Source organism: Onychostoma macrolepis, chromosome 11 (genome assembly GCF_012432095.1).
Source record: "Onychostoma macrolepis isolate SWU-2019 chromosome 11, ASM1243209v1, whole genome shotgun sequence".
NCBI lineage: Eukaryota > Metazoa > Chordata > Actinopteri > Cypriniformes > Cyprinidae > Onychostoma > Onychostoma macrolepis.
This window is the reverse complement of record NC_081165.1, coordinates 26795417-26822881: the sequence shown is the minus strand read 5'-3', so window position 1 is coordinate 26822881 and position 27465 is coordinate 26795417. Positions and strand designations below refer to the sequence as shown.

The 27465-nt window shown below is 33.4% G+C and overlaps 2 protein-coding genes across 8 annotated transcripts in view; both read left to right on the top strand.

Annotated features, from left to right (window-relative positions):
• sptbn1 (spectrin, beta, non-erythrocytic 1) overlaps window positions 1-12163 on the top strand; it is a 104228-nt gene extending 92065 nt beyond the window's left edge. For all 5 annotated transcript variants that reach the window (XM_058791969.1, XM_058791971.1, XM_058791968.1 and 2 more), the window contains 9 exons: window positions 1118-1256; window positions 1343-1427; window positions 2486-2682; window positions 3173-3276; window positions 4331-4385; window positions 7438-7646; window positions 9281-9454; window positions 9542-9584; window positions 10823-12163. In XM_058791969.1, coding sequence (XP_058647952.1) covers window positions 1118-1256; window positions 1343-1427; window positions 2486-2682; window positions 3173-3276; window positions 4331-4385; window positions 7438-7646; window positions 9281-9454; window positions 9542-9584; window positions 10823-11053 — 1237 coding nt within the window. In that variant the 3' untranslated portion in view covers window positions 11054-12163. The remainder of the gene's footprint in view (window positions 1-1117; window positions 1257-1342; window positions 1428-2485; window positions 2683-3172; window positions 3277-4330; window positions 4386-7437; window positions 7647-9280; window positions 9455-9541; window positions 9585-10822) is intronic.
• A 3103-nt stretch (window positions 12164-15266) lies between these two features.
• The window catches only part of eml6 (EMAP like 6), a 64062-nt gene continuing 51863 nt past the window's right edge, over window positions 15267-27465 (top strand). The window contains exons 1-2 of one of the 3 annotated variants that reach the window (XM_058792143.1): window positions 15305-16008; window positions 16109-16589. In XM_058792143.1, coding sequence (XP_058648126.1) covers window positions 16393-16589 — 197 coding nt within the window. In that variant the 5' untranslated portion in view covers window positions 15305-16008; window positions 16109-16392. Of the gene's footprint in view, window positions 16590-27465 lie in introns of all 3 variants that reach the window. The other 2 variants (XM_058792146.1, XM_058792144.1) reach the window with 2 other exon arrangements.

The window sequence follows — 27465 nt, the reverse complement described above, 5'->3', positions numbered from 1 at the left end:
AGACACAATATTGTCTGATTTTGCTCAATTGTGTAAGTGAAAATATTACCTATAAAGCCACAGAAGAACTGTTGTGCGTGTGCTAATAAAACACAACAGGTGTTGGACTTGAAGCAGCACTGCACAGACCGAGAGCGATTAGACAGCATTTTTGAAATTTTTGTTTTGATGTCAAATAAGTCTTGCTGTTTTGCTTTTTTGTTAAAGCAGTGTTGCTGTTGTAAAGTTGCTGGGTTTTAAAGCAGGTGTGATATTTGTTTCTTTATCACTCTGTATTTACAGGATTTCACTGTCCACTCTGTTCACATGTGGATGAATGGCTACACATAGATGTGTGCACGCACTGTAAGAGCTGTGTGAGATCACTCAATCACGCAGTATCTGTACTTTCACTCAAGTAATGGAGTTGTGTACTTTGTCCGCCTATGCTCATCAGTAATAATCAAATGGCAATAATGCTGAGGAAAAAAGAAAAACCCATAACTATGATTATCTGTAAACTTTCAATACTTAAAGCACTCCCAGATACTGAAAGTGCTTTTTGTTTATCACTTGTAATTGTCTTTTCCCCCCTTTATTGATTTATATTTGCTTGTATATTTTAAAGCTGTATTTACTTTTAATTCTTAACAATAATTAGTTAATTATATATTAATTAAAATACTAATGAATTAATGAATTAATTAAAGATTATTTTAAAAAGTAGCCTGCTTATATAATTTAATAAAAATGCACAAAATAAATTTGATATAATTGTGATGCATCGTGATATCGAATTGAATTGAATCGTGAAACCAGTGCCGATTCACATATATATGATATAGCTAAAATTGTCTTTAACGTTTTCACCTTTTTGACACTGATTTATATCTCAATATTTATGTAATATTTATGCAGTGAAGTAAAGGGATTTAAAAAAAAAGATATATAATTAAAAATAAATATATAATTATTTTTATATTTATTTCTAAATATATATTACATTAAGAGTCAACATTGTGCAGAATACAAGTACTATTTAAGTAGAAAATGAATCTAAAAATGTATATAAAATGTAAAATGTTTTAGATGTTCCAGTCTGAAGGTGTTAATCTGCTCTCTATCTGCTGGTCCTCAGGGACGTGTCGTCTGTGGAGCTTCTCATGAACAACCACCAGGGAATCAAGGCTGAAATCGATGCCCGTAACGACAGTTTCACGGCCTGCATCGAGCTGGGCAAATCTCTCCTGGCACGGAAACACTATGCATCAGAGGAGGTGGATGAGTGAAGAGGTTTTAGATCACAAGAACCATCTTTAGATGTCTTGTTCCAGTCCTTCATGTCTGTTTACTTCTCCCTCAGATCAAAGAGAAGTTGTTGCAGCTGACGGACAAGAGGAAAGATATGATTGACAAGTGGGAGGACAGATGGGAGTGGCTTAGACTGAGTGAGTATGATGGGAAATGGCTCCAAAGCACTTGTGTTATCAACCATTAGAAAGTAGTTTTCTCAGCTTTATAAAGATTAGAATAAAAACAATATAAATTTAATAAAATAATATATATATATATATATATATATTAAATGTATTATGCTAGTAAAAATTAAATAGATTTAATATATAAAATGAGTATAAAATTAATATTAGTATATAATACTTAAAAACAAAACAATATATTCAAATTAATAAATTCAATGTATTATGAAAGTATAAACATTTATTTTAAAAAATGTAATTAAATATTTATTAAAATGACTATAAAATGAAATATTACCACAAAATTTTGTATTATAAATTTATTTTAAGTAAATATTATTTATTAATTTTTATAATTTGTTAATGAATTAAAACTTAAATTAATATTAAGTAAATAGTAAATAAGTAAATAAATTTATATTAAAATAATTGTTGGTTGTGTATGTGTGTGTGTGTATATATGTATGTATATATATATATATATATATATATATATATATATACAGTATACATACAGTATATATATATATATATGTGTGTGTGTGTGTGTGAACATTATATTTATATTTATATGTATTGTTCAAATGTATTATATTAGTATAAAATGTAAATAAATGTAATGTATTCTGATAATTAAAAAATAATATAAATGTATCTAATTTATTAATATATGTTATATATTTATATTAATTTGTAAAAGTAAAAGTGAGATCTCAAAATGACCTGACATATATCAGTCTACTACTGAACCAGAATATGATCTCACACAGTGTGACTTTGAAAGCTTCAAACACTCTCGAGTTGTAAACCGTTAGGAAGTAGTTTTCCCAGCTGGTTATTTCTTACGGTTTTGAGGCTGCTCTCTATTTGACATATTGGGACTGAGAGCGTCACCTCCCATGATGCTTAGCGGCTCTGATACACTTATTTCTGACCTTATAATAGGAAGTGTGTAGAAGGATGTGGGCAGCCTGTGCTTTAAATCATTGACACTGACTTCCCCTTTAACTGTGCCTGTGTGTGTACAGTTCTGGAAGTGCACCAGTTTTCACGGGACGCCGGCGTGGCAGAGGCGTGGCTGCTGGGACAGGAGCCGTATCTGTCCAGCAGAGAGTTGGGACAGAGTGTGGACGAGGTGGAGAAGCTGATCAAACGCCACGAAGCGTTTGAGAAATCAGCCGCAACTTGGGAGGAGCGCTTCTCAGCGCTGGAGCGACTGACTACGGTGAGAGAGAGAGAGAGAGAGAGAGAGGGTGTGTGTGTGTGTGTGTGTGTGTGTGTGTGTGTGTGTGAGAGAGAGAGAGAGAGAGGTGTGTGTGTGTGTGTGTGTGTGAGAGAGGTGTGTGTGTGTGTGTGTGAGAGAGAGAGGTGTGTGTGTGTGTGTGTGAGAGAGAGAGGTGTGTGTGTGTGTGTGTGTGTGAGAGAGAGAGAGAGTGTGTGTGTGTGTGTGTGTGTGTGTGTGTGAGAGAGAGAGAGAGAGGTGTGTGTGTGTGTGTGTGTGAGAGAGGTGTGTGTGTGTGTGTGTGTGTGTGAGAGAGAGGTGTGTGTGTGTGTGTGTGTGTGTGAGAGAGAGAGAGAGTGTGTGTGTGTGTGTGTGTGAGAGAGAGAGAGAGAGAGGTGTGTGTGTGTGTGTGTGTGTGTGTGTGTGTGTGTGAGTGAGTGAGTGTTTAGGGCGTCACCGTGACTGTTGTTGTACTTCTCGTTGTACTCTGTAGTTGGAGTTATTGGAAGTGAGAAGACAGCAAGAGGAGGAAGAGAGGAGGAGGAAACCACCCACGCCGGAGCCGGTCCAGGCGCAGGACGCAGAAACACAGCAGAGGTGAACACAGAGCACACACACACACACACACAGAGCTGCTGATGTACATAGAAAACACGGCACATGTCAGACAGATGCTGTTCTACACTATCAGGTAATGTGTTTTAGGACTCAATACAGTTTCTTTTTCTGATGTTTAGGTTTGTGTAAACAGTGTTCTTAAAAAGAGTACTTAATAATACATTTATGTATGTATTAGTATATGAAATGTATTATTTTAGTAAAAAAAATTATTAAATGTATTAAAATTAATATAAAAGTAATATAATTTATTTACATAAATAGTATGTTTATATTAATATATGAAGTGTTAAATTATTTCATTAAATTATTTTTAATATACATAGAAGTAATATTTAGTATACAACAAATGTAAATATATTTTAATAATATAATATACTTATATTAGTGCATTAAGTGTTATTTTAGTTAAAAAAATACATGAGGTGCATTTAATATATTCAAATTAGTTAAACTAATATAAAAAACAAATGTAGTAATATAAATAATATATTTGTATTAAAATATCACAAGTATTATATTAAATATATTTTAATAAATAATATTGTGTATAATTAAAATGTATTTAATAAATAATAGTAAAAATAATGGCATTAAATGAAATACATTTACTATATTAAGATTGGTTAAAAACTAATATAAAAAATAAAATGTATTAATATAAATAATTAAGATGAAAGTAATACAATTAAATATTATGTTTTAATACAAGTAATATATTTATATTAATATATCAAGTGTATTGTTTTAATAAGAAAATAAATTTGCTAAATACATAATACTAAATAAATTTACTAAATACACTATATATATATAATATTGAGTATAAAATTATTGTAAATATTTCTGTGAATTATTGCTCAGATATTTTATAAATAACATTGGACATTAAATATAACATTAGTGGACAATAGTGGACATTAAATAGAACACTAATCTATTGATTAAAATGATGCATTGTTCAAAGGCAGTGAATCTGAAGCTAAAGGAAGTGTTCAGATGTGACGTTTTGTCTGTGTGTGTTTGTTCACAGAGAAGGAGAGCAGATTGCCCAGAACGGACTGCCATCAGACCAGGACTCTCCACGGGTTAGTTACCGCTCCTGTACCTACCCACAATACACTAGCAGTCAACAGACACCACGAACCACCGGTCAGGGACACTGAGAGTTCCCATAATGCTCTCTGATGATCACACACTTCTGCATCAGCTGACGGGACTCAGACGGGTTTGTCAGCTGTTTATTAACGCAGGTTATCAGTGGACTTCATGAAGGCTAATGACAATGTATCTCAATAACTTTGGTGTGTTTTATGGACATGATGTGCCTTAAAAAGAAATCAACTTATAAATGAGTAATGATGATTGAATGATCCGGTTCAGTGCTAGTTTAAGTCATTAGAAACGAGCGTAAAAACCCAGTAATGCACAATGGAAATATGGAGCAGTTAAAGCACTAACATGAATGCCTCCATACAAAAATGAGTGTTATTTAAAGTGTCGAATTGTCTTGTTGAGGTGGAACTTCTTTTTTTAGGAGGATTAACTTCTAATTATGCATTAGAAAAACAGGAACATATACAAGGCAAAAATTCATCTTGTTTTACAATACAAATATCTGAACATCCTGAAATGCATTTACTTGAGAAGCAAAATAACTTAAGATGAGAAGTGTTGCCTCTGCTTTTAAGCATAAAGTCACTAAATTTGAATAACTTTTTCAGAAAATAAGAAAATTAAATACATCTATTATTTTAGTAAATTAATTAAACACATTTTATTTATTAAGATTAGTATAAAATTAATATAAATAATTTTATTTAAATTTATACTAATATAAATACATATAATTTATTAATATTATAATACACTTACATGACTATATTACATCTATTACATTATTTAAAAATATATATCTAATATATTAAGATTAGTTATAAACTAATAAACACTAATATTTTATATATTATATATAAATAATATATGTATATTTTTGGTTATTTTAAGCATAAAGTCACAAAAGTTTGGTCAGTCGTTTTGCTTCTTAAGTAAATGTATTTTGATTTTAAGAATGTTTGAGGTTTCTCTGTAGAAATGGTGCTTTATGTGTAGCTCTAGACTTCCATTATAAGTGCATTACTGTAAGCACTGTTATTACTGTAAAAGTGAAGCGTGCTTCCTCCTCTGGATATTAATGGACAGTTCGTGTGAAGTGAGTCCTATTGAACCGAGAGCATTGCTTAAAGACAGTAGTTTTGATATTTAAACCGGTGCAAATGATCTGCCATGTTTTTGATAGTTTGCTTCTGCTTTGGTGTGTTGTGTTTGCGATGTGAGCTTGTGAAACTCAAACCTGTTGTTCTGTGTTGAGAGTCCAGAAAAGTCCAATAGAGTAGGGTTTTTTTGTTGTTGGTTTGAGGTGATTTACCATAAAACAATCTGAAAAGATGAGTGTTGTCATGTACTTCCAGTATCTCTGTTATCCATGTGGACAGACTTTCTTTAGCTGACTAACAATAAATGAACTGACTCTTTCTCCACAGTTTGTATGTTGGATATGTGTGTTGTCTGTAACCTCCTGTGACGTGATTCTCGCTGCTTCTGTCTGTTTAAATGCATCTCAGCCAGACTTCACTGGCTCCGTATGAGAGTTGCAAGGTTTTTAAGCACACATTTTAGTAACGCTGGACTAAAGAGGTTGTGTTTGAGTTCCTGAGAGGCGTTTTAGCGGAGCAGGACGCCGTCAGACGGGTAACACATCTGGAGTGACTTCTGTGTGCTGTTGCTTTAAGCATGATGTTTTTCAATCATGAACGAGTGAAGTGATTGAGTTCCAGACATCTGCTATGTTTCCTGACCTGCTGCCGTGACTAGATCTATAGAGTTTTCCATCTCGCATCAACTTTTTACCTTTAAAGTCAACATGAAATGCTTTTAAAACCTTATCTGACATTAATAACAATACCCAATAGCCTGCATGACGTCACATGCAAAAAAAGAAGTTACTGATAAAAGAATGACATGCACTGATAAATTATTAACAATGTGTTTAACATGTTTGAACGTGTTTGTTTTGTCTTGTTTTTCAGTACAAATCTCTAAACGTTCTTAAATGAAGATACGTTTACTGAAGATATTAAGTCTTGTTTTCTGAAAAAAAGATCGAAATGAAGTGACTTAATGTATTTTATTTTTATATTAGTTTTTAACTAATCTTAATGTATTAAATGTAATGTTTTTGAAAATAATACAGTAATATAAGTGTATTATCATATTAATAAATATCTATTTTGTTAGTTTAATACTAATCAAAATATATTTAATAAAATGATTTTTAGTAAAATGATATACTTATTAATACTTGAACAATTTAGCTAAATTTAGTGACTTTATGCTTAAAACAAGAAATATTATTAAATGATAGGTATTTTTATATAAATCGAAATAATTAATAATAATAATAAATCATAAAATGTATTTTAATAAATTATTTTCAGTAAAATAACACATTTGTATATAAATATATTTTATTTTTTATGTTATGAAAAATATCAAAACATTTTGACTTTATGCTTAAAACAAGAAATATTAATAAATGATAGGTATTTGTTTTATATAAATTGAAATAATTAATAATAATAATAAATCATAAAATGTATTTTAATAAATTATTTTCAGCAAAATAACACATTTGTATATAAATACTTATTTATATATATATATATATATATATATTTTTTTAATGAAAAATATCAAAATTTAGTGACTTTATGCTTAAAACAAGTAAAAAGTAGATTTTTCTTACTTCATTTGTAGATATTTTTCTTGTTTTAAGCATAAACTCACTTCATTTTGATACATTTTTTCAGACTTAAAATGTATATAAAAAAGTTATTTAAAAAAACACAAGTCATTTTTCTTCTGAAGTAAATGTATGTTGATTTAAGAAAACAAGACAAAAATACTATGCAAAAAAAAAAAATAATAATAATAATAATTTTTGCAGTGTAAATAGATTCAGTATTGAGTTCATGTTGACTTTATTTGCTTAATCACTATTTGACTTGATTTGAATGAGAATCTGATCTCTGGATCAGCCGGGGATTGCAGTGTGTTTGGTAACTGATGGTGTGTTGGCAGGATGGGGTGGAGGGAGAGATGAACGGAGTGCCTGAGAGGAGCTCGAAGGAGCCGAGTCCCATCCCGTCCCCGAGCGCAGACAGACGGGGCAAAGGCAGTCAGTCGGCCACACTGCCGGCGAAGGGTCAGGAGACGCCGTCTGCGCAGCTGGAGGGACTCCTGCACCGCAAACACGAGTGGGAGGGACACAACAAGAAAGCCTCCAGCAGGTATGATCATCACATTAAAATGTAGATTCCAGACCTACAGCAGGATTATGGATAACTAAAACTAAAACCCATGCAAATATTTTCATTTCTTAAAATAAACATTACCTATAATAAAATAACCTATTTAAAAATGATTGTTAAAGCAGCATTTCTAATTTTCATTTAGTTTACTTTATGCACCAAAATTACTACAGTAGAACTAAAAATGAATAAAAACTAGATCATAAAAACAACAAAATTAGCAAAACTTTAAAATCAAAATGAAAGCAGAAAATGAAAATAAATAAATAAATAAAATAATAATAATAATAATAATTAATAATTTTTTAAAAAAGCTAACATTGAACATTCAATAAATTAATTCACTTATATTAAATATTTGACAAATGAGTGACACATTTATACAATGTTTTTATATGGCTTGAGAAAAATGTGCTCTCATAAAGATGCTTTAAAAAATTAATTACACTGTAAAATAAAAGATTATTGGTGTCTGTTTTAGAAAGAAAAGACAATTTAAAAACTACTACAAAATTATTAATTGTTGTTTATGAATACACAACAGAAATACTGAAACCTCAACTCAAAATAAAATAAAACAGAAAATACAAAATTTAAATTATATATATATATATATATATATATATATATATATATGAAATATTAAAAACCTAAAATATTACTGTTACTAAAACCATAAAAAAATTATTTAGATAAAATAAACATTTGCATGATATATTAAAATAATAAAACCAAAACTGAAATAAAATAAGAAAAACTACATAAATGTCAAAAAACACAAACACAACAAAATGCCTAAACTTAACTTGATTAAAATGAAAATGGAATAAAAACTAAGTCAGAATATTAAAAAATAAATAAATAAAATAATACTTTTTTAAAAGAAATTAATACATACTTTTAATCATCAGGGATGCATTAAATTGATCAAAAGTTACAGTAAAGACATTTATAGTGTTACAAAAGATTTCAATTTCAAATAAATGCTGTTCTTTTGAACTTTCTATTCATCAAAGAATCCTGAAAAATAAAATGTATCACGGTTTCCACAATAGTTGTATCTCAGCCAAATATTGTCAGATCATAACAAACCATACATCAATGGAAAGATTATTTATTCAGCTTTCAGATGATGTAGAAATCTCAATTTTGAAAAATTGACACTTATGACTGGTTTTGTGGTCCACGGTCACAAATATCAGTGAGACATGAATTATCGTTCATGCTATTTATTTAAAACCGTATATTATGGTGTATACATGCTTAAGGTTACAAGCCAGTTGGTTTGATTGGCATTTAGTCTGAACCTTGCTGATAATACTTTCTCAGAACATCTGGAAATAAGTGCTTCTCATCTGGACATAAGTTTGAGCGAGTGTTCGGTGCGTTTGGCTCTGAAATTAAGCAGCAAATCAAGATCACGTCACATCAATCTGCGTTTTTAAACCAGTTCGTCTGAGAAAATTCAATGGTAGAGATCTCAGGAATCACGGCTGAATTCATACAGGAGCATCTGGATTGGTTTCTCCGCTAGGATTGAAGAAGCATCGTCATTAAAATGCCACACAGATCCAGGTGTGCTCATGTGTGTGTGTGTGTGTGTGTCTCCTCAGATCCTGGCATAACGTGTACTGCGTCATCAACAACCACGAGATGGGCTTCTACAAAGACAACAAGAGCGCGGCGCAGGGCATCCCGTACCACAGCGAGATCCCCATCAGCCTGAAGGACGCCGTCTGCGAGGTGGCCGTCGACTACAAGAAGAAGAAGCACGTCTTCAAGCTCAGGTGAGCAGCAGGTCCCAGCTGCAGTGATTGGGTTGCTGTTTAACGAGGTTGTTCTGCTGTGACTGAAGCTGCTGTTTCTCCTCACAGAGTTGCTGATGGAAACGAGTATCTCTTCCAAGCCAAAGATGACGTAAGTCTGCTTTTATCATCATAACTCCAGCAATATTACACCATAAGCAAACATTTGGAGTTCATGGTTCACTTTTGCTCATGTTGTTTAGTGGCGCCCTCTTGTGGTACATGAGAAGCTTTGAAACCTTCATATGAGAAAACAGACTAAAAAGAAACCATTAACTTTACATTATTTGATTTTATGATCAAATATGTAATTCAGCTGCACTTTGCAGCAACTGATCTTAGATAGATAGATAGATAGATAGATAGATAGATAGATAGATAGATAGATAGATAGATAGATAGATAGATAGATAGATAGATAGATAGATAGATTAAAAACTAACTGAAATAAATTTAAGCTGAAGTACTAAAATTAATCAAACTAAAACTGAAGTTACTGATAGTAATGAAAACATAATCAAGTTATATAGAAATGAAATAACTATTAAAATGGTAAAGTCACATTATAAAATTGCTGAAAGTTAAACTAAATAAATAGAATTAATTTAAGTTATAAAATATTAATATTAATAGTAAGTTATAAATTAAGTATATAGAAATATATATATATTTTTAAAACATGTCAAAATCACATTATAAAATTACTAAAAGATAAACTGAAATAAATTAAAAAGGTAAATAAAATAAATTGAACAAAATAAAGCTAAAGACAACTATAAAAAATTTAAATCACATTCCAAAATTACTGAATATTAAACTAAAATAATGTAAGCATAAAAAGTAATTCAAAATATTACAAAAGTAGTATAAACCTTTATAAATAAAACTTAGAATAACACTAGTTCAGAATTTTTTTTTTAATAATCCAAAGAACCTTTGTCCTTTATTTTTGTATTTTTATTTATTTTATTTTAGTTTAGTTTTTTTAAATAATCCAAAGAACCTTTTATCCTTTATTTTTGTATTTTTATTTATTTTATTTTATTTATTTTTCAATAATCCAAAGAACCTTTGTCCTTTTATTTTATTTTATTTTTTTACTTTAGTTTTTTTGTTGTTGTTGTTGTTGTTGTTTTTCAATAATCCAAAGAAGCTTTATCCTTTATTTTTGTATTTTTATTTATTTTATTTTATTTGAATTTTTAAAAAATAATCCAAAGAACCTTTGTCCTTTATAAAAGAAACATTTATGGAATGGAAAGGTTCCACAGATGTTAAATGTTCTTCATGGACCCAGATGTATTTGTTAGTTTGTGAGTATGCCTGACGAACCGTGTGTGGTGTTTGCAGGAGGAGATGAACACATGGATCCAGGCCATTCAGAACGCCGGCAGCGGCTCGTCGTCCTCCGAGAAATCGGAGATCACGCCCAGCAACCAGAGCACGCCGGCCTCCAGCCGCGCTCACACGCTCCCGGCCACCGTCACCCTGACGAGCGAATCCAGCCCCGGCAAGCGCGAGAAAGACAAGGAGAAGGACAAGGAGAAGCGCTTCAGCCTCTTCAGCAAGAAGAAGCAGTAGACGTCCGAAACGCTCGCTCAATCGGCTCATTCCCTCGATTCTTTTACGACTTTTTTCGTTTGTGTCTGCCCACCTCCTCCAGTGATATCCCAGCATGCAAAGCTCATAAAGACGCCACACTCTGTGCCTGAAAGCCCGCCAATTGGGTCCAAAGTTGTACAAAAAAACGCAAGAGTGTGTCGCGATTCGGGAAGGTTTTTTTTACGCTCTTACGTTTCTAGCGTGGTTGATTTTGAATTCCGACTATTGCTATCTCTCGTTTTTTGTAACTGTGCGCCATTGAGGGGTCTGGATATTTAAAACATTTCCTCAATTTTTATGAGGCTGTCTCGGAGATTCGCCGAGTCTCTCTTCGTTGACAGTGATGCTTCGAAACGATTCCATTGAACCGATACAATTCCACGTTAACGTCAGATTCGCCTTTTAACGACTATAAGCTGATCAACTAATATTAACATTGGCTTGAAGGCATGGTAGACTTGTGTCATGTGATCAAGGTGGGTCGTACCAAACGCTTTCACGAGCTGTAAGAATGTTTGCTATATACAGAGAACTAGTAACCTGAATCATTTGACGTCATGCTTTTTTTCGTTCGTTTAATTGTCATTTCTCTTGGGTTTATCATAATATATGTTTCAAATAATTCTAGTACAAAAGAGTATAAAAATTAGATGTATTATAAACACTTTAAAGCATCAATGTTAAGTGAACAGTGCAACATTTACTGGTAAAAAGGTAATGTTACTCCAGCTAAAAAAGTACAAAAAGAACAAAAAAAAAGAAAATATATGAATACGGTTACTTGCTTGTGGGCTATAGCACTGAGCATTCTCTTTTTTCTCTTTGTTTTCTCGTTTGGGCTTCATCCCGCTCTCCTGCTCTTTGATACATAGTGCGCATCCCCTCCGTCACTGTATCTATTGTAATGAGATTTTCATCTACTGCACAATCAAAAGCATCATAATAGGAATGAAATCCTGGCGATGTCGGGCGTCCTGAGCGCTATAGATCCTCCGGCCCGACGCTCAGATGTATGAAACTGCACCTGTAGACTTTAACCTCCCTGCCCTGTTAAATATGTGCGATGTCATTAAATGCTTTTAAACATTACACTCGTCTCGTGTCGTTCTGTGTCTGTTTATTCAGCGAGGATGCATCAAACTGATCAACGGTGACAGTGAAGATAGAAATATACATGCTGTTCTATTAAACTTTCTATTCATCAAAGAATCCTGAAATATGAAGCTGTTTAATAATCAGAAATCAGCATATTAGAAGGATCATGTGACACTAAAGACTGGAATAATGAGGCTGAAAATTCAGCTTTGCGTCACAAGAATAAATTCCATTTTTGAAATTGTAATAATATTTCACAAGATTGATGATTTTTCTATATTTTTAAGCAAATAAATAGAGTCTTCTTTCAAAACTTGACAGATTTTTTTTTTTTAACCAGCCCCAAACTTTTGAATGGTAATGCAGTACACTGTAAAAAAAGATAAGTTGACTTAACTTAAAAATAAATTTAGGAAACCCGTTGCCTTAAAATTATTAAGTAAATAATAAAAAAAAAATAATAATAAGTTAAGTGAATTGTCAAGTTCATTTACTTTAAGGCAATTTTTTATAAGTTAAGTCAACTTATCACTTTTTACAGTGTACTTTCAATAATAATCTGTACATATTACTGTTCAAAGTTTTAGTTTTAATTAATACTTTTATACATCAAGGACACATTCAATTGATCAAAAGTGACAGTAAAGACATTTAAAAAGATTTCCAATCTCAATTCAAATAAATGCTGTTTTAAAATGTATTCAAATAGAATGTATTTTAAATTGTAACAATATTGCTATTTTGCTGTATATTAAAATGAATAAATGATGAATAATATTCCAAAATGTGACTATTTTTACTGTATTTCTAAACAAATGAATGCAGTCAAAAATCTTACTGACCCCAATCTTTTGAATGATAACTTTTAATGTTTATTAACCCGTACATATTGCTGTTCAAACTTTTAGGGTTCACTTTTTTTCCCCTTTATTCAGCAAACATGCATTAAATTGAGAAAATGACAAAGTTAAGAATAAAGACGTTTAAAATGTTGTAAAGCTTTTAGGGAGGGGTGACACCTGTAAAGCCACACACACACACACACACACACACACACACCATCTGTGATCTCCATATGTCTGTGATTAGTTCATGAGGTTTGAACCTGCTGGTTCAGCGAAGGACAAGAAACACATCACACACACCAGCACAACCTTCACGCCAGAACACTCACAATCAGCACGACTTCCTGTCATGTGACTTAAACTTTGTCTAAAAGAGCATCTCACATCCTGTAACCCGCTGGGAAAGATCTGTCAATCGGGAAATTATCCAGAGAAGGAGACTCCATTAAGTCTCTGGGCTGTGTTTGTTGATGGTCAGTCCTCCAGTAATCAGATTACAGTGTAATTAAATCACATAAACCGGGTTTTAAACCGGTTTTACCTAGACTCACCCCAAACCAAGAGATATCATGACCAATCAGTGCACCAACCTGACATTTCACACTTCAAACACGGTTTATTCATCTATTTGAGACTCTCAATCTGTATAATCATTAGATTACTCAGCACTACACAATCATGTGATTATAGCCAATTACAGAATGCACTATAATTGAAACGACACGACCTTCATAGGTCCTAAATCACTAATTTTCACAACTCCCTACTTTCAAAACTGTTTTATTTAAGTAGACAATACATGTTGTTGGCTTAGAGCTAGCAGGAAACAAATTATTATTATTATTATTTTCTATATTCACTTTCAAGTAATCAAACAGACAGAAAAGTCACTTACAAAATAAGATAAGATTAGCATAAAAAAAATAAATAAATAAAAAAACACTGCCCAAAATGTCTGTGTGTGGTTCGTTGGCAAACAAGTGAACGAATCTTCCTCAGAAGAGACAAAAACAACAGCTCACTTCAATGTCTGACTGATACTATTATAATCACGTCCATAAGCTTTTTGTGAGATTTGGATGAATTCATGAATCTGTTGTTTGATCTCTTCATATTTAAGAGATCTAATGTCTGTTGTCTGCTGTTATGTCCCCACCACCGATGCCAGGATCATTGCTCATGTATTAAGACCGCGACAGATGCTCTGAGCTCTTTAGTCACGTGAATGCGTCTTAAGCAGCATCAGTGGTCTCGGGATTTCCTTCCGCTGGGGATGCCCTTCCCGGCGTCCTCTCCGTGACCGTCAGCATGTCCACTCACACTCACAGCGTTTAGCCACTAGACGAGCGCATTTACATATTAATGCATTGCTTTGGACATTTGTAGTTCGAAATCCAATCGGAATCAAGCAGGTATCCTTTAAAAATGAAATACGATTAAAAACACTTATTTTTAAAAAATTCATTTTATCCCATATGATATGTATTTGAACTGCCAATGCACTAAGAATAATTTTTAATTATTATTTTATTCATTTATTTTTTTAAATCATTTTAATTAACATAATTAAAAATTTAAATAATTATTTTATATAATTATAAAAAATTAAATATATACAAAATAAAGAAATAACTAGGCTATATAAAATACATTTATTATAAATAAAATAAAAATGATTATAATTATAAAATGTGATCAAATAAATCAATATAAAAATATAATTATATTTAATTTTATAAATAAAATTAAAACAATAAAATAATGTGAATATATATAATGCATTTAAAAATATTTACTTTTAAAAGATTTATTTTTAAATTAATAACAATTATTATTTAAAACATTTTTATTATTTTAAACGTTGTGTAAATTATTAAAAAACATTAGAAATACAAGAGCATTCCTTCTAGCGCTTCTTTTAGCTGTTCCTAATCTGCTTTTGGTATTTTCATACATGAATGTATATAAAATAAAATAAAATAAAATAAAATAATATAATATAATATAATATAATATAATATAATATAATATAATATAATATAATATAATATAATATAATATAATATAATATAATATAATATAATATAATATAATATAATATAATATAATATAATATAATATAGCAAAACCTTATTGCTGGCTCTCAGACGGATACGGTAAGAATGTTCTTGGCTGAAGACCCGTATGTTCAGCACATTGGACAGCGCATGCTGAGCGCTCATGGGATTTGAAGTCATTTTCGCGCGGCCGAGCGTCACTGGAGACCGTTTAGAACTACAAGTCCCATGACTCCTTGCGCGGCGCCGCTTTCTCCGCTGGTTGGCATAATCGGAAACGGGCCACAAGGCGTCGTAGTAACCAAGCCGAATGGCTTACTAGAAACCAGAAATCATATTCTCCAAAATATTACGCCAATAACTCAACTCAAAGCGCCTTTACTCCCTCAACGCTGCGCCGAGTTCGCGGTGGAGGGATTAGTCCACCTAAACCAGCTAGCGCGGCTCTTTTCCTCCGTTTAAGGATGAGGATATTCGCACCTCAGACCCGGTTGCTGATGATTCAGTGATCCGGATCACGCGAGGAATGGAAGAGTTTGCTTGAGGATCACCGGGAATTGAAGATCTCCAGGCGAAAGTTGAAGAGCATGAAGACGTTTTTGGGGAAGGTCTGATCATCGGTGCGATGCAGGGCGGTCGAGACTCGTCTGACGGCTGAAATCGTGGAGGTTTTCTGAAATCCCGGAGCAAAACACGCCGACTTCTGCCCTTTAGAGAAGATTAATAACACGGTGGCTTTGAGGTTAGTCTCCTTGGTGAAGACCTGAGGTCTCTGCAGCCCTTTAAAGACGTCCAGACCTCAGTGTGCTGAAGGTGTCCAGCGTGTTGTAGATGCATTCGGATCAAAATCAACTGCTAGAGTTTTTTTTAACGGTAATGCACAGATATAGCATGCTTTTTAAAGGCTTTTATACTCTGGAAACTCATGCAATGGCTGGTAGGTGTGACCAAGTATTCCAGTATGAACATTTGTAATCGCTCTTGACTGCATTCCCTTTAATCTGGATCCAAATTTCAGCATTTTCCCATCATTTTAGCCTGATTTCTTCATGCCACCCATTGGGATCTTCAGACACCCTTCCCTGTACAGGTGACCCAGCTTGTGTTCCAGTTATGATGCATGAACTTCAAGAGGGTGTTGAAGGGTGGCAGTGCCGTAGGGTTGGTGTTGCCTAGTGGTTAAAGATCTGAACCGGTGTCCAAAAGGCTGTAGGTTCCAACCCTACAAGAGGTGACCCATCACCATTGTGTCTTCGGCCCCCAAAGAACGTCCGCTAAATGACACTTTTGTGAATGGTAGACCATTGCAGATCCTGAGAGCATGGCGGATAAGACGGCTCCCCGCTGTCAGCTGAGGCTGGAGTGGATTCATGGATACAGAGGACATCAGTGCAGGAATAACCTGTACTACACCGCGGGGAAGGAGATCGTGTATTTCGTGGCTGGGGTCGGAGTGGTTTACAACACCAGAGAACACACGCAGAAGTTTTACTTGGGACACAACGACGACATCATAAGGTATGAGGATGTGTTATGAAAATATCAAAAACTTACAATAAAATCACCATGCAGCACTATGGTAATGCCATTGCATTCTTTTAAATGCAGTATCATGCATGGTAAATTAATATGGCAATCATTCAGTACTATGGTGTGTATCAAAGTACCATGACAAAACCATGATTTTGGAATATGAATATTTGGAATATTTTTTGGGCTTCCGTGATATCACATTTGTTTGGACGCATACTATGGCAATACCATGTTTTCTTGGACATGTACCATGATGATAGCATGTTTTTTGTACGTTTACCATGGTTATACCATTGTATTCTTTGAAACGCTACAAGGTATGATGTAAATACCACGGTAGATTAACATGGTAATTTTTAGTACCATTGCATGTGACAAAATACAATGATAATACCATGCTTTTTTAATATGTACCATAGCAATTTGATGGTATTTCTTGAAAAACCATGATATTGCAATTTTTTTTTGGACACATACTACGGCGATACTATGTTTTTTTGGACATGTACCATGGTAATGCCATTGTATTATTTTTAAATACCACATAGTATGATGTAAATACCATGGTAAATGAATTTGGTAATCATCCAGTAACATTTTATGCATCAAAGTACCATGATAATACCATGCTTTTTAATAATGTTGTGGTATTTCTTGGAGTACCATGATATTGCAATTTTTTTTGGATAAATACTATGGCAAAACCATTGGTGATACCATGTTTTTTTGGACATTTACCATGGTAAAGCCATTGTATTTTTATACGGCATTAAAATTTCACGCATATACCATGGTAAATTAATATATCAGCATGATTATGATAAAAGAATACCATGATAATAACATATTTGAATATGTACTTTAGTAATGTCATGGTATTTCATGGATTATATAGAGTTTTCTGCACATTTACCATGGAAATGCCATGTTTTTCTGGACATGTACCACAGCAAATATGTAGTATTGCCATGGTATTTAAAAAAATAAAAATAGAGTACCATGTGAATACCATGTTACTTGAATAATCATTGGTGGTAGATATCATAATACTCTCATACGCTAGTGTGTTTATTGGTTGTTTGTGTGTCTGTGTGTAGTGCTGACAGTAGTTGTTCCTCTCTGATAAAGCGGTTTGTATCTGAGACACCTGATGCTATCTGAACACCGGCACGCCTCTTCATCCACACATTTATCAGACCGTCGTCTCCCGGATGGATCAATGCGTTCTAGCTTTACAGTGGCATACAGCCCTCGAACAGGCGAGGGTCAGGACTCGCTCGTCAAATGATTATATCAGTGAGCAGAATGAAATAGAGTTGATATGCAGAGATGGCAGCAGGATGATCCTAATGCAGGGCAGCGCTTCTGTAAAAAGCCTTTTCTTGTTCAGCAAAGATATGCGATTTTTCTCCTGAAGGGAGAGATGGGCCGATACGGTGAGGAAGTGACCGCGATTTGTCCTCACTCTCGCCTCCAGGTGATTCGTGTAAAAGAGGACGCTTGTGTTTCTAAAAATATTTAACTTAAACAAACTAATGAACTTAATGTGATGCATATTTGTTAGTCAAATGAAGCAGGTCGGATTTATTTAATACACTGTAAAAATGATTTTTCAAATTTAGACAAAAAAAAAATTATTGGAGTACGTTTTGCAAGAAAATACTATTTTTTTTATGCTTTCTTGTTTAATTCATTGTTACTTGCAATTTCTTTGTAATTAATTGTGAAATTTACAAGTAATTTCTGAGTGAAAATTGTTTCTACACCAGATTTTTTTACTAATAAATAAATGTTTTAAATAAATATAAACTAATTTGATAAATTTTTGTTTATCATCAATAATAATAAAAAAATGTCAATCTCTTATATTTTAATAACTGTATAAACGTAATTGTTTTCACAATGAACAGGTTCATGCGGATTCTAAGCAGTTTGAATAGATGCATTTTGAAAATAATTTTATGATTGAAATAATCTAATAGATGCATATAATAAACTATGCCATGTTTTTTTTCATTCATTTATTTATTTGCATCACATTAAGTTTATTAGTTTGTTTTAAATGCATAAAGATGCATACAATTAATAATAAACTATGCCATGTTTTTAATCTTCTTGTATTTATTTATTCGCATCACATTAAGTTTATTAGTTTGTTTTAAATGCATAAAGATGCATACAATAAGATTAAAAACATGGCATAGTTTATTATTAAGTGTATTTATTTATTGCATCACATTAAGTTTATTAGTTTGTTTTAAATGCATAAAGATGCATACAATTAATAATAAACTATGCCATGTTTTTAATCTTCTTGTATTTATTTATTCGCATCACATTAAGTTTATTAGTTTGTTTTAAATGCATAAAGATGCATACAATTAATAATAAACTATGCCATGTTTTTAATCTTCTTGTATTTATTTATTCGCATCACATTAAGTTTATTAGTTTGTTTTAAATGCATAAAGATGCATACAATAAGATTAAAAACATGGCATAGTTTATTATTAAGTGTATTTATTTATTTGCATCACATTAAGTTTATTAGTTTGTTTTAAATGCATAAAGATGCATACAATTAATAATAAACTATGCCATGTTTTTAATCTTCTTGTATTTATTTATTCGCATCACATTAAGTTTATTAGTTTGTTTTAAATGCATAAAGATGCATACAATTAATAATAAACTATGCCATGTTTTTAATCTTCTTGTATTTATTTATTGCATCACATTAAGTTTATTAGTTTGTTTTAAATGCATAAAGATGCATACAATTAAGATTAATAAACATGGCATAGTTTATTAATCTTCTTGTATTTATTTATTTGCATCACATTAAGTTTATTAGTTTGTTTTAAATGCATAAAGATGCATACAATTAATAATAAACTATGCCATGTTTTTAATCTTCTTGTATTTATTTATTGCATCACATTAAGTTTATTAGTTTGTTTTAAATGCATAAAGATGCATACAATAAGATTAAAAACATGGCATGTTTATTAATCTTCTTGTATTTATTTATTTGCATCACATTAAGTTTATTAGTTTGTTTTAAATGCATAAAGATGCATACAATTAATAATAAACTATGCCATGTTTTTAATCTTCTTGTATTTATTTATTCGCATCACATTAAGTTTATTAGTTTGTTTTAAATGCATAAAGATGCATACAATTAATAATAAACTATGCCATGTTTTTAATCTTAATGTATTTATTTATTCACATCACATTAAGTTTATAGTTTGTTTCTATTAAATATATGCAGATGCATATAATTAATTATAAACTATGCTATGTTTATTTATTTATTTATTTGCATCACATTAAGTTTATCAGTTTGTTTATATTAAAACTGCAGTCCAAAATGTAATTCAAATACATAAATCCTAAATTTAGGCTTAAATATTTTATCTGAGTGAGGGTGAAAAATGTATTATGTATTGATCATATCCCGAAAAATAATAAAAAATGCTGGTTTCTAGCTTGCATCTTGCATTTTAGTCATTTTTGCATGAACATTTGTTTTATGAACCGTGTTGTGACAGAAAGCCAAGCAGATTTAGTGATATTTAGTCCCGTTTTTACATTTTCCCAACTGTCAAATCCACACAGCGCCGGCTCTGTTTGCACTCGAGGGTGGGATGCTATTCTTGTCATCCGATTCCATTCACAGCAATTATCATCTTGCCCAGATCCTCAACAACCTGATCACTCGGATACAACTCTCATGTTGGTTTATAATGAAGTTTAATTGCTCGGTTAGAGTTAGAGCTCAGGTTACATTCTCTGAGCGAACAGTCACAGGATATGTGCTGAATTATGGGATGCTGGTGTCTTGTTTTAGGCTGAGCCTGCAATTGATGGATTTGGTAATTAGTGTTAATTGTCTCAAGTGTCCTGTCACCTCTTTTAGCAGGTCTCTCTGTAATGTGCACCTATAAACGGAAACCACAGGACAGTGTTTGTGTTATTGCAGTAATTGTGTGTGTTATGTTTATGGAAACTATGACATTCAGGGTTGTTGGCTTTTGCAGATTGTATTATATTAGGAACACACACACACACACACACACACACACACACACACACACATTGGTCATGGTTGGCGTAGACTGAAGAGTGAGTATATTAACCCAGTTCATCTTACTGCCTGAGGGGGATCTTTGCTATTAAAAGTCATATTAAAAGTACTATGCAGAAACACATGATGCCAGTGGCGCTGAGGTATAAAATGTGCTTTTACTGCAGTCGAGAGCCAAATAACCTTCCAGTGTCATTTTGGGCTACATTAGAACAGCCTTGTGTTTTACTCAACAACTATTCAAGGTGTTTTAAGTCAATCGTCACTAATACTAGAGGTCATCGTGTTAGTGATTTGTACAGACCTTGAGCTCTAAAAATTAAACTGAGTGTGTTACTCGTCCTGCAGTAAATCATGTGTCTTGTGAAGGAGAGGTGTGCTGTTATTATATATTACATGCATAATTATGCAAGAAGTTTTCCTGATGAGCAATAAAGCAAATGATTTCTACATACCAGAATAATCATAGAGATGTGGAGGTGATCTAGTTTAATAGTTTTTTTGTTTTTTTTTGGTGATTGCGTCATTTCAGCATTGCAAAAGACAAGCTTCTTACTCAATATATTTGTCTCATTTTCTAAGATATTAAGTCTTGTTTAAAAAATATCAAAATTAAGTGATTCTATGATTAAAACAAGAAAAAATACCTGCTTAATAAATAACTTTTCTGACCACTTCGGCAGATATTTTTTCTTGCTTCAAACATAGTCACTTAATTTTAATAAGTTGTTCAGAATACAAGACTAAATATCTTTGTATCATTTTGCTTTTTGCTAAAATGCATTTTGATTCAAGATTGCATTTGTCATCACAAAAATGTAAACGGTATTATCACACAGGTCTATATATATAGTTGGATATATTATGATTTTATATATAAATGATTTTTTATTTTTTATTTTTTTTGCTAAATATAATTATATTATCGTCCAGCTCTTTATATAAAGTTGCATAATATATAAGTTTATTTAACTCTATCCGCATACATATAGTATACTCACATAAAGCAGTCTGCTTGATTGTTTATATAATCGCAGAATGCAACTATATTATATCTGCTAAATGCAATATTAAGATATTATGTTAACACTTTACAATAAGGTTCATTAGTTAACATTAGTTAACAACATTAGTAAACATGAACTAAGAATGAACAATACTTCTACAGCATTTATTAATCTTAGTTAATGTTAATTTCAGCATTTACTAATGCATTAAAATCATAAGTTGTGTTTGTTAACATTAATTAATGCACTGTGAACTAACATGAATAAACAATGAACAATTGTATTTTCATTAACTAACATTAACAAAGATTAATAAATAGTGTAATACATGCATTGTTCATTGTTTGTTCATGTTAGTTAATACATTAACTAATGTTAACAAATGACACCTTATTGTAAAGTGTTACCGATATTATAAACATTAACATCATAATATTCTGCGAAGCTGATTTGAAATGTATTTTTATGATAATTAAGCACATTTCCCTCCAAATTGTAATTCCTGTAATGCACGTGAAACTTTTTTTTCGAATTTGCTGTTTAATTTTTATGATTCTCAGTGGCGATTGTCATTCAGTTCTGTAATTTTGGCATCATCAACATTATAAAATTTTTTGTTCAAAGTTGTAAATAAAACTTGAAAATGATTATTGAAAAATTATGAAAATTGAAAAATTATTGAAAATAAATATTGGAGTATGTTTTACATTAAAATATTAATTGTTTTAAAGCTGTTTTTTTTATGCAAACTAAACATTAACATCATGATTTCCTGTAAAGCTGCTTTAAAACGGTGTATTTTTTGAAAAGCACGATAGAAATAAATTTGACTTTGATATGGCAAACGAGACAAAAATACTTTTTAGGTCCTCTTCTTAAAAAGAACCATTTTAGTTATATCGGGTTCTTGAATTGCTATGTGATTCTTTGAAGATTAAAAATATTTTTAATGTTTGATTCTAGGTTCTTCAGATCTGTGTTTTGATTTCCGGCTTCTTTAGATGTTTTTTTTTTAAGAACTGTGTTGAAGTAGCTGCTGTTTTGAGTTCTGCTGACTAAAGTAAAGACGTTGAGTGCGAGTCAAAGCACTCATTGTTCTTGTTTCTCTCAGCATGAAGGGCAAGTGTGGGGTCACTCTATCAGCCCGTATCTGACCCCGAACACCGCCAGATTAGCCCAACATTTGAGCTCTTAACTGAGGGCAGACGCTCTGTGGAATTACTGTAAGCTCAAATTCCCGCGCCGCGTGTGAGACCGCCGAGGACATGTTTATTTGCTTTTCTTGTTTCTGTCTTGTCACGGTTTCAGAGATGCATGATTTTGAGAGCTCATTAGGACTAAAACAGTCTGACTACTCGTTTCATTAAAGCTCTCGTTGGAGATGCGTTCATAATTGCATTATTCTAATGAACAAACCCTTCTCAGTCACTGCTTTTTTTCTTCGCTTAAAAATAGCACCGTTTTTTTTTTTTTGCAAATGGAAATTTGAACGAGCAACTTGTGATTAGAATTTAAATTAATTTAAACCAAGTCATTGTTGTATTCTAGACTCCAATTAAGGTGTTGATTTAATTTTGTTGAATAATTTGGCTATTAGAGTTTGATATCATCTCACCACATTCTCAAGCGATGACATGGACTGTTTGAAGATGCTTAATCAGTTGTATAAGAAAGTATTTCAACTCACAATAATGATTTAAAACCATTTATCTATACTTTATAAGTGGAATAATTCACTCAGTTTTTCTATTGATTTTCTGAAAATGATTGCATGGCTGTTTTAAATTCTTGATTCTGATTGGTCAGTTGCATCTTTGAGTGTTCATATACAGTATATTTTTGCATAATCACCATGTAAGGGATAATCAACGGCTAGCTGTGCATTAAACGATTTGAATGCACGACGTGGAGGCGAAGAACCACCCGATGCGCAGCGGTTGCCTCCGCGAAGTGCATTCAAATCGTTTAATGCACAGCTAGCCGTTGATTATCCCGTTTATGCCATGGTCATTTGCCAGCATTCACATATTAAAGATGTTAATAATATTTGCGCTGCAATATTTGATCGGAACGATAAAAATGACGGTTATTTTTGTCTGCATTACTATTCAACTGTAACTGTATGTTACTATGGTTACCAATGTTTATAGGAAGCGCATTAATATGGAACGTGATTAAACTGACCTGGAACTACCTGTGCGGTTCAACGAATTGAATCAACACCTGCCAGCCAATCAGAATCGAGTATTCAGACAGACCATGGCATAATATAATATATATTTCTCCTTTGTCAAATGACCCCCTTTCATATTTCTCTAGGCGGTATCTAGCTAATTGCTTACGGATTTGTTTATATGATTAAAGCAATATTTCACCCAAAAATGAAAATTTGTTGAAAATGTACTCAGGGTCATCCCGAGACGTAGATGAGCTTGTTTCTTTATCAGATTTGGAGAAATGTAGCATTGCATCACTTACTCAGTAATGGATGCTCTGCAGTGAATGGGTGCCGTCAGAATGAGAGTCCAAACAGCTGATAAAAACATCACAATAATCCACACCAGTCCATCAGTTAATGTCTTGAGAAGACAAAAGCTGCGTGTTTGTAAGAAACTAATCCATAATATATAAGAGTCCATAATCCGTGATTATGCTTCCTCCATTGATAAAGTAGTCTGGGGCCAGTTGCATAAACTTAGCCACCATGTTAAGACTGCATTATGTTAAATGTCTTAATGATGGATTTATTTCTTATAAACACAAAGCGTTTGTCTTCTGAAGTCATTAACTGATGGACTGGAGTGGTGTGGATTACTTGCGGATTATTGTGATGTTTTTATCAGCTGTTTGGACTCTCATTCTGACGGCACCCATTCACTGCAGAGCATCCATTGCTGAGACACTGACGCAGCGACACATTTCTACAAACCTGATGAAGAAACAAACTCACTATCTTGGATGGCCTGAAGCTGAGCACATCAGCAAATTTTCATTTTTGAGTGAACTGTTCAATGCATTAGACTAGTATTTTTAGTGCAGAATCATATCAGAAACCTTCGGCTGGTTGCAGCCTGCAGGTCTCAGGCAGCTGGAATTATTTCAGGCTTTTCCAAATGCGCTCTGTCATAACAGCGGTCAGACGTCCCACTTCACTGCACAAAGACTTCAGCACATCTGCGGAGGAACACACACACACTCGCTCGTGCTCTTTCTGGCATGGTTATCATCCGCTCTTCATTTTCCTGTTCAGCTTCCTCCCTGTAGGCCTACAGTCACTGGTGTTCATTTGACTGCAGATCTTTCCCAGAATCCCTCAGCTGTTCACTGACTCACAGGGGTTTGGCACAAACATGAGTAAACGCCCACGGACGTCCCAACACACATGCACTGATGGAGTGAAACTCATGGAAACATGTCTGGGAAAGTCAAAGAAATTGTATTGTGCGTAATGAAAATCATTTTACATTGAGATATTATTCTTATGGTAATTAAGTCAAGTCAAGTCAAGTCACCTTTATTTATATAGCGCTTTTAACAATACAGATTGTGTCAAAGCACTTAACAGTATCAAATTAGAGGATAGAGTGTCAGTAATGTCTAATGATAAGATTAAACACTCAATTTTCAGTTAAAGGCATTTCATTATTGAATTCAGAGATGTCATTGTCTAGCTCAGTTTAGTTTAAATAGTATCTGTGCAATCAAATCGCGCGATAATCGCTAGAAATTAAGTGTCCCCAACTGAGCAAGCCAGAGGCGACAGCGGCAAGGAAACAAAACTCCCTCTGTGACAGAATGGAGAAAAAAAAAAAAAAACCTTGGGAGAAACCAGGCTCAGTCGGGGGGCCAGTTCTCCTCTGACCAGACCAAACCCGCAGTTCAAAAGTTTAGATTTCTATTTTAATTTTGTTGTAATTTCTAACAATAGTAGTATTATGTAGTTAGGTATTTTATTATATTTTTATATTTATTTTTTTATTTATTTTTTTATTTTATTGTATTCAATCGAGGTTTTCACTGGGGATATGTCTCTGGGGTTCATCTGGGTGTCCTGGGGCCCGGCTAGCAGCTATTATTATTAAGCACAAAGTCTAATTCCTGTAATGCATATGAAACTTTATTTGTGAGTTTTATTGTCATTTTCATGATTCTCAGTGGTGACTGTCAGTTGATTCTTTTTACAGTGTGTAATTTCTGCATCAACACTATAAAACATGATTTTTGTAAGTTGTAAATAAAACTTAAAAATTAGTGGAATTTTAAAAATAAATAAATATGTATATATATATACAGAAGTGAGTGCACCCCTCACATTTTTGTAAATATTTTATTATATCTTTTCATGTGACAACACTGAAGAAATGACACTTTGCTACAATGTAAAGTAGTGAGTGTACAGCTTGTATTACAGTGTACATTTGCTGCCCCTCAAAATAACTCAACACACAGCCATTAATGTCTAAACCGCTGGCCACAAAAGTGAGTACACCCCTAAGTGAAAATGTCCAAATTGGGCCCAAAGTGTCAATATTTTGTGTGGCCACCATTATTTTCCAGCACTGCCTTAAACCTCTTGGGCATGGAGTTCACCAGAGCTTCACAGGTTGCCACTGGAGTCCTCTTCCACTCCTCCATGACGACATCACGGAGCTGGTGGATGTTAGAGATCTTGTGCTCCTCCACCTTCCGTTTGAGGATGCCCACAGATGCTCAATAGGGTTTAGGTCTGGAGACATGCTTGGCCAGTCCATCACCTTTACCCTCAGCTTCTTTAGCAAGGCAGTGGTCGTCTTGGAGGTGTGTTTGGGGTCGTTATCATGTTGGAATAGAAGGGAGGGGATCATGCTCTGCTTCAGTATGTCACAGTACATGTTGGCATTCATGGTTCCCTCAATGAACTGTAGCTCCCCAGTGCCGGCAGCACTCATGCAGCCCCATACCACGACACTCCCACCACCATGCTTGACTGTAGGCAAGACACACTTGTCTTTGTACTCCTCACCTGGTTGCTGCCACAAACTCGCTTGACACCATCTGAACCAAATAAGTTTATCTTGGTCTCATCAGACCACAGTAATCCATGTCCTTAGTCTGCTTGTCTTCGGCAAACTGTTTGCGGGCTTTCTTGTGCATCATCTTTAGAGGAGGCTTCCTTCTGGGACAACAGAGATGCAGACCAATTTGATGCAGTGTGCAGCGTATGGTCTGAGCACTGACAGGCTGACCCCCCACCCCTTCAACCTCTGCAGCAATGCTGGCAGCACTCATACATCTATTTCCCAAACACAACCTCTGGATATGACGCTGAGCACATGCACTCAACTTCTTTGGTCGACCATGGCGAGGCCTGTTCTGAGTGGAACCTGTCCTGTTAAACCGCTGTATGGTCTTGGCCACCGTGCTGCAGCTCAGTTTCAGGGTCTTGCCAATCTTCTTAAAGCCTACGCCATCTTTATGTAGAGCAACAATTCTTTTTTTCAGATCCTCAGAGAGTTCTTTGCCATGAGGTGCCATGTTGAACTTCCAGTGACCAGTATGAGAGAGTGAGAGCGATAACACCAAATTTAACACACCTGCTCCCCATTCACACCTGAGACCTTGTAACAGTTACATGACACCAGGGAGAGAAAATGGCTAATTGGGCCCAATTTGGACATTTTCACTTAGGGGTGTACTCATTTATGTGGCCAGCGGTTTAGACATTAATGGCTGTGTGTTGAGTTATTTTGAGGGGACAGCACATTTACACTGTTATACAAGC